The 7,599-nt window shown below is 40.1% G+C and overlaps 1 protein-coding gene across 1 annotated transcript; it reads left to right on the forward strand.

Moving 5' to 3' along the window:
* Positions 1-4,391: 4,391 nt before the first annotated feature.
* Positions 4,392-5,963, forward strand: LOC133324679 (histidine-rich glycoprotein-like). Its single transcript, XM_061533521.1, has 2 exons — positions 4,392-4,480; positions 5,109-5,963. The coding sequence occupies exons 1-2, from the start codon at positions 4,475-4,477 to the stop codon at positions 5,910-5,912; spliced, it is 810 nt and encodes a 269-aa protein (XP_061389505.1). The 5' UTR covers positions 4,392-4,474; the 3' UTR covers positions 5,913-5,963.
* The last annotated feature ends 1,636 nt before the right edge of the window (positions 5,964-7,599 follow it).

Consider the following 7,599-nt stretch of genomic DNA (forward strand, 5'->3'; position numbering starts at 1 on the left):
CATATATATAATTGAAGATTTAAAATAGAAGAAAAAAATTGCAAAGTGTGGTTGTTGTTTTGTTGTTATTGTAGCAACAGAATACATGTTGTTTTGTCATGCATCGTCTGGTTCTGCATCCTCTACCTCCAAATTCAGGAAAGCTGCAACTTCAGCGGGCTGCCCAAAGAGAATTTGGCGATAGGTGAGTAGGCTTAGCTGGGCAATTGAAGAGGTGCAACGTGTCGTGGGGTCCTACTCCACATGCACGACATGTGTTCGCTATCGTTCCGTCAATTCTTGCCCAATATGAATTGAGGCGGTTGCACAATCCAGATCTTAGTTGAGCTAAGGCTCCTGTTTGTCGGGGCAGCTGTTTCTCCTCGGCTGCGATGGATTATGGTATTCACACGATATTGTTTAACTGCCTGAGCGGTTGCGTCTGTGTAAATGTCATTCAGACCTGCTTGATAGGCTTGTTGAACTATGGGTTCAAGCTTATATCTTTGGACCTCTCTCTCTAGATCATGAAGATGCCGGGTGGGGGAGTTTCATAAGGTTATGGCAGGGATGTTCCGTAACACCCGGGTGGGGGAATAAGGTACTATCGACAACATTATAGTTGTGACGATGGACGGGTAAGATCTTCGTCTCCTCATGAAGATGGTCCACTGGAGTCATGAGGAGACACCCTGTTGCAGTTCTCAGGGCAGCGTTCTGGCAGGTCTGAATATTCTTCCACTGCGTATCACTGACATTCGCGAACCACACTGGCGCCGCATAGCTTACCACTGACCGGCCTATTGCTTTATAAGAGGTCAACAAGGTTTCTTTGTCAGCGCCCCAAGTGCTGCCGGCTAGCGACTTGAGGACCTTGTTCCTACTTCTCAGCTTATCGCATAAAGCAGTGGCATGCGCGGACGACTTGAAAAGGCTGTCGAACGTTACTCCCAATATCTTGGGGTAGTTGGTGGTCGGAATCAATTCACCATCGACCATTATATTCAGCGGGAGCTTCATTTCAGCCGTCCATGTGGTGAACAGTGTGGCTGTTGATTTGGTGGCGGATATTTTCATATTCCTCAGATGGAAGTAGTTAACAATATCGGCTATGTAGACGTTTAGCCTCTCACATATATCATCAATAATGGGACCCGACGCCATGATCGTGCAATCATCCGCATACATCACGATCTCTATACCGTCCGGTGGTTGTGGAATATCAGAAAGGTAGAGGTTAAACAGTTCCGGAGATATCACCCCTCCTTGGGGAACTCCCTGTTTCACTCTACGGGGTTTAGACTTCCTGTTTCTGAATTCCACATACGACTGGCGTCCACACATATAGTTGACTATCCAACGTTTCAAACACGGTCGGAGATTCGTCCTCTCTATATCCTCGAACAGCTTGGCATGGTTGACGGTATCGAAGGCCTTCGATAGGTCAAGTGCCACCATAACTGTTCGGTTGCACGGCCTGTTCTGGTTGAGTCCTCTGCTAATATGTGTGGAAATGGCGTGTAATGCTGTTGTTGTACTATGCATCTTACGGAATCCATGTTGGTATTGGGCAACTGGAAAACTGCTTCTCAACGATGGGAGGAGTAGCGCCTCAAGTGTCTTCGCTACCGGCGACAGGAGTGAAATCGGCCTGTACGATTCACCCCTGCTGGCATCCTTGCCTGGCTTCAGTAGCGGGACCACCCTGCCTATTTTCCAGGCTTCAGGAACTATGTGGGTGGTTAACGACAAGTTGAGGGCTGATGTTAGGTCCAGCTGCTTTAGCATTACCATGGAAATTCCGTCCGGTCCCAACGCTTTGGATGATTTAGCGTTCTTGATGACATCTGCAACGTCCTCCTTCGTAAATTGTGGTGGTTCCTCCTCAGCTCGGAGTGCTCTTATGCGACGTAGCACACTCCTTTTCGCCCTGTCACTCTCGGGGTGCTCTATGAACTGCCGGTTAAAATAACTCGCGCACCTCTTCGGGTCTGTTACAGTTACGTCGTTAAATGTAACAGCCGTCCTGTCATCTTTCCTTCCAGGATTCGAGAGTGACTTAACCGTTGCCCACAATTTACTCGTTCCGGTGGCAATGTTGCATTGCTTCAGGTGGTCTAGCTACTTTTTCCTTTTGTGCTCGCATACTAATCTGTTGACTTCAAGGGTAAGCTCTCGCACCCTTGGGTCCTCAGGAGTAGTACGACGGAGCTCATCACGCTCATTGGCCAATACCGTTGCTTCTGCTGGGAAGTTAGGTCTTACTTCGGGTATTCGACCAGCAGGTATGAAGCGAGCGGCAGCAGTAGCGATGATTTTGCGGAAATTCCTCTCAGCTACCCGTGGATCTGAGGGAGTGGGCAGCTCTCTGAAGCGGTGATTGGTAAACTCTCTGAAGCCAGGCCAATCAGCTTTCCCAGTTGTTTTTTGTTGTTGTTTTTGGTGATTAAAGAAAAATCCTTATTTTTGATGGCGGGCTGATAACTCCTCACTGGAACATCGGAATCCGAGGGTGTTAGAAAGTGTACATGTTTGGCTCTCGTATGAACTAGGATTATTGGTTTCGCTCAAAAATCAACAAAATGAAGGACCTATTTTGCAAATTCGCATTTTTTTGGCCACAAACTAAGTTTAAAATAAGGAAGTTTTTCATATATTAGCTTTATACAATAGCTATACACTCCCAGAAAAACGTGTCAAAATTTGGAACCGATTGGATTATTAGTAGAGTTATCTTGCCCGGCATTCATAAAACCACTGCTTCGAGAAAAATGCGTTTAAGGGATTGGCTTTATCCTAGTTCATACGATAGCTATACACTCACAGAGAAACGTGTAAAAATTTGGAATTGATTGAGTTATTAGTTTTTGAGTAATCGTGCCCGCCATTCGCAAAAAAATGTTTAGATAAAAACGCGTTTAAAGTTTGAGAAGCCCTTCAGCCGTCACTTGATGCTGACACAATAAATCGGCTATATCTTGAAGAGTTCTTGAGATTTTCACTTGAAATTTCGTAGGGACATTCTTGAATTAGTGTAGATTCGAATTAAGTCAACATAATTTTTGACACCGAGAATGGGGGGTCCCCTTAAAGTTTGAGAATTACTTTTGTCGTCACTTGATGCTGACACAATAAATCGGCTATATCTTCAAGAGCTGACGCAATAAATCGGCTATATATTCAAGAGCTGGCACAATACAACAAAACAAGAGTTCATCAGATTTTCACTTGAAATTTTGTAGAGACATTCTTGAAGTAGTGTAATAAATTAAAAAAAATTCGAAATAAATTAAAAAAAAAACTAAATAAATTTTTTTACTCCGAGATTGGTGGGTCCTCTTAAAAATCAACGTTTATTTTTTCCGTTGAAATATAAGTCTTCGCATGGGATTTGAGAGTGTTTTCTCAAGATCACCCGATATCCTTAATAGACTCGTCAATACGAATCTATTGGTATATGACACTATAGGTGTCTCTAACATGATCACATTTTCAAAAATAACAGTTATTTTCGGTCCATGAAAAAAAAACTCCTCTAAAGAGTTTTATATTTGTCGGAAAAGATCACTAGAAATCCTAAATGAGCTCATGGTATAGATCTATTGATATATGATACTGTAATTGCTCCAAGCCTCTAAATAACCTATAAATTCCTATAATAGTGTCACCACATATTTAAGTTTTGAGCCACATATTATTCCTAATCGGGTAAAACCTTATCCGCGGTGGTTACAATGTTTACTTCACATTCTAAAACAATTAGCGGGGGCAACATAGTTCCACCATTTCGTATAACCCCCAGTAAATGACTAAATGGTAGTTCTTTGTCGCATCAAAGTTCAAAAGGTTTAGTTTTACAAAATACGCATTGCCCAAAACCAATAACACTGCAGACGTGTGTCACCATTTTCTATGTTAAAGTTTAGTACCAAGTATGGCTCAGGTACACCAAGAATGACCTTGAGAAAACATTCATAAATTTCTCACATAAGCCGTTTTTGATTTTGTTTGGTGCCAAAGTGAAGAAACAATAAAAACAACAACAACAACAACTATTTCGGTGCGTTTCTTTCTTTGAGTAAATTAACTAACAGTACTTCTACGGTAATCCCTTCCGTTGGTATGACTTGAATTAAGTCACATACCAACGAGCGTACGAATTGTTATTACGATTTCGTTGCAATGCATATTTGATTATTTTTAGCCTAGCTTAGCTGAGCTTCTTTTGTGTGAGTAGTATTTTTTGTAATTACGGATATTACGATTGATACGGCGGCGGCAGTAAACCAATTGAATGAAATCAGATGTTGGGCAATTGAATTTGGCCAAAAACAAAACGCCACCGATTTTAGACCGAAATTTAAGTATTTAAATGCGTTGGCGTCTGTGATTAGACATCAGTTCAGTACTCAGCGTCGAACAAACAAAGAGTTCGTAGAAAACAAAACAGTTTTATTTTTTGGGATTAAACAAACTTAAGTGTGAAATCGTTAAAATGAAGGTACGAATAAAATAAAAGTTGTGAAATATTAAAAAAAGGAGTTGGTTTACAAAACAAAAAACTCTTAACGAAAAAAATAAAATATGTCCTTTGGCTAAATGAAGAACATATTTAGTTCTGTAAAACCTACATATAAAGTGAAATCTAGTTCAATACCAATTTAAATGAAAAAAAAAATACTAACGAAGAGAAAATATCATCATTCGATCGAATCCCAGTCCCTAAACCATGAGGCTACGGCAACTAAATATTTAAAAAATATCAACGAATTTAAGTTGGCGTGTTCCAAAATATCGACGTGAGACTTCAGTTTCTATGACAAAAAACTCTTCATATTGCCTTCTCCACCTCCATAGCATTTAAAAAGGATATCATGTCCTACAATATACACCAAGAATAGGCAATTAACTGTAACCCCATCAACCAATGGATATTTGCCAATGAAAACTCATTTCGAAATTTTTCACGGATTCAAAAGCATGGTTTCATGCCTTCCTATATACCCATTATCAACTTATATTTTTCAAGGGACATTTAAGACAAATCCTTTCCCTCCATATGTCCTTATTAAAACTACAAACTTTGACTCACACCATCTTTTTTTTGTGTTTCCCTTCTCCGACATTAGGTATTCTCATGTGTTATGGCTCTTGCTTTGGCTACCTCAGCTCAAGCTGGTCTCTTGCCTCATCACGGTGATGGACATCATGGTTTGGTTCATCATGGAGCTGACTTCCATCATGCTGATATCCATCACAGCAATGGCATCCACATTGGCCACTCTGCTCGTCTCGTAGTTGATGGCCATCATGGTCTTGAACACCACGGTGTTGAACATCATCCCGTCTACCATCATGCTGATCATCACGCCGCCTTGGAAGTTGCCCATCACGATGCTGGTCATCATGGTGTGGCTGCTGTTGATGTGCACAACGCACCCGCTGCCAAGATCATTCAACATGAACCCATCCACAAAGTGGAACCAGTCCACCATGTCACCAAGGTGGTACATCATGAACCTCATCACTTCTTGCACTACACCAATCCCGTTGTCGATCATCATGTTGTCCACCAAAACCACCATGTCGATGAACATCATCATGCTGCCGATTTGCATCACACCGAATTGCATCATGGCGATGCTGCCCATCACGGTGATTTGACTCATCACGCTGACTTGGTCCACCACGACGGTGTTTTGCGTCATGCCGGTTTGGTTCATCACGCCGATGCCCACCATCATGCTGCTGTTGTCCATCACGCTGATGCCCATCATCATGCTGCTGCTGTTGTCCACCACGGTGATGTCCATCACCATGCTGATTTGGTACATCATGCCGTGCCAGTCCATCATCATAGCGCTGCTATTGTCCACAAGGTGCAACCCGCTCACTGGCACAGCAAAGTGAAGATTACCGAAAAACATTATTAAACGATTTCAACTCCCACCAAAGAATACGAAAACTCAACACAATGCCACTGAAGGAAATCGTTTCTTGCGATTTTCCATTCGAACATTTTTTATATAATTTATTTGTTACGATCGAACTCATTTGTTTTTGTTTCTAACAATATCATATCCCATATACTTTTGTTATTCCATTTATAATAATAATTGTTAATTCTTTTTTTTATAACATGAAAAATACAAACTATCGAAAATAATTTATATATACGAGTTTTAATTGTAACCCTACTATCGGACTAATTCGAACCAATTGGGTGATATTGGACTATCGCACTGATTCAAACTAATTGGATGATATAATAAGATATACCCTCCATGAGATGCGCAATAAAAAAACCCAAAATGGATATGTATGCTACGCCAATTGCTGTCAGGAGAGGACAGATATGGACTATATACGCCTATATCTAAATCTACACCGATTTTCGCCAATTGCAATAGGGTTCGTCCTTAAATAAATGACCTGTACCTGTAAATTCGGGTTATAAATGAGACCTGTTCTTTATTTACAATAATGCATGGATACACAAACTGGCGGACAATCATAAAATCATTTTCCTCAACATAACTCTGGGTCTATCATGTTTCCTGTTCTCTATTACAAACATATGCACAAAGACATAGTACCCCGTACCGCAATGTTGTGAATGGTATAAGGTCAGCCTATTTGGTTCTAATTGGAAGGATTTCGCTACATGGGCATATCTAATAGTGCCTTTAATACTGAATGATGTATTATTATTATATTTTATTATTATTGGGTATTTGTATATGGGTATTATTACCAGCAATACTAAATTGGTATAGACATTAATTTAAATTGAAGTTTCCCACCCTACTGTCACGACATATGATATAATGAATAATGGGCCGGATCAGAACCTAAAAGTAGACCAATACAGACGATGTCGTAAACCACTAAAATAGAATGTTTAAAAAGTTTTAATCGGAAATTTGTCCTAAAATCTCAAAACCAATGTTATATGACGATATAACTAAGGAGGAACAAATATTGATTTCGTCTGGTAGGAAATATTGAAAATCGTGAGGGTGTCATTCCTAAATGTGTACCGATATATCTGAAGTAAATATATACGCCATAGAATACAAAGTTTGTCATTTTTCACACAAAAGTCTTGATACATTTGACCATTTAGACTATAATGGTTTTTTGTGATATACGGGTCATGCCTCTAGAGCGAAAATAAAAAATATAGTATTTTGGTCCATTTTATCCCCTAAATATTGGCCCGAACCTATATACAAAATTTCGTGAAGATTGTTCCATAAAGGTAGCCTCTATAGCATTTACAAATACTACATACATATCCTATATCGACTCAGCTAGTCCAAATATGACGATCGGTAAAAAGCTGGGTCTAGGACCAATGTATCGCGGCGTTACAAACTCTTGGGGTCAAACAAAGCTATTATACCCTTACAACATAATTGTGTATGGTATAATAAGGTTTATATAAGGACTAGAAAACCCCAAAATACCAAAAATTTGGGGCTATACCTAAATGTATCCCGATATTGATTATTTTTGGCAGGGAGATTTGGTTCCTAATAAAAACAAAACTACAGACAATTCCATTGAAAACCTTGTGCTCAAACTATTCAAAAACCGAAAATTGGAGGCGGGGTGGTA

The sequence above is a fragment of the Musca vetustissima genome, unplaced genomic scaffold, assembly GCF_032173495.1.
Source record: "Musca vetustissima isolate MV318-11 ecotype Yass unplaced genomic scaffold, APGP_CSIRO_Mvet_v1 utg40812, whole genome shotgun sequence".
Classification (NCBI taxonomy): Eukaryota; Metazoa; Arthropoda; class Insecta; order Diptera; family Muscidae; genus Musca; species Musca vetustissima.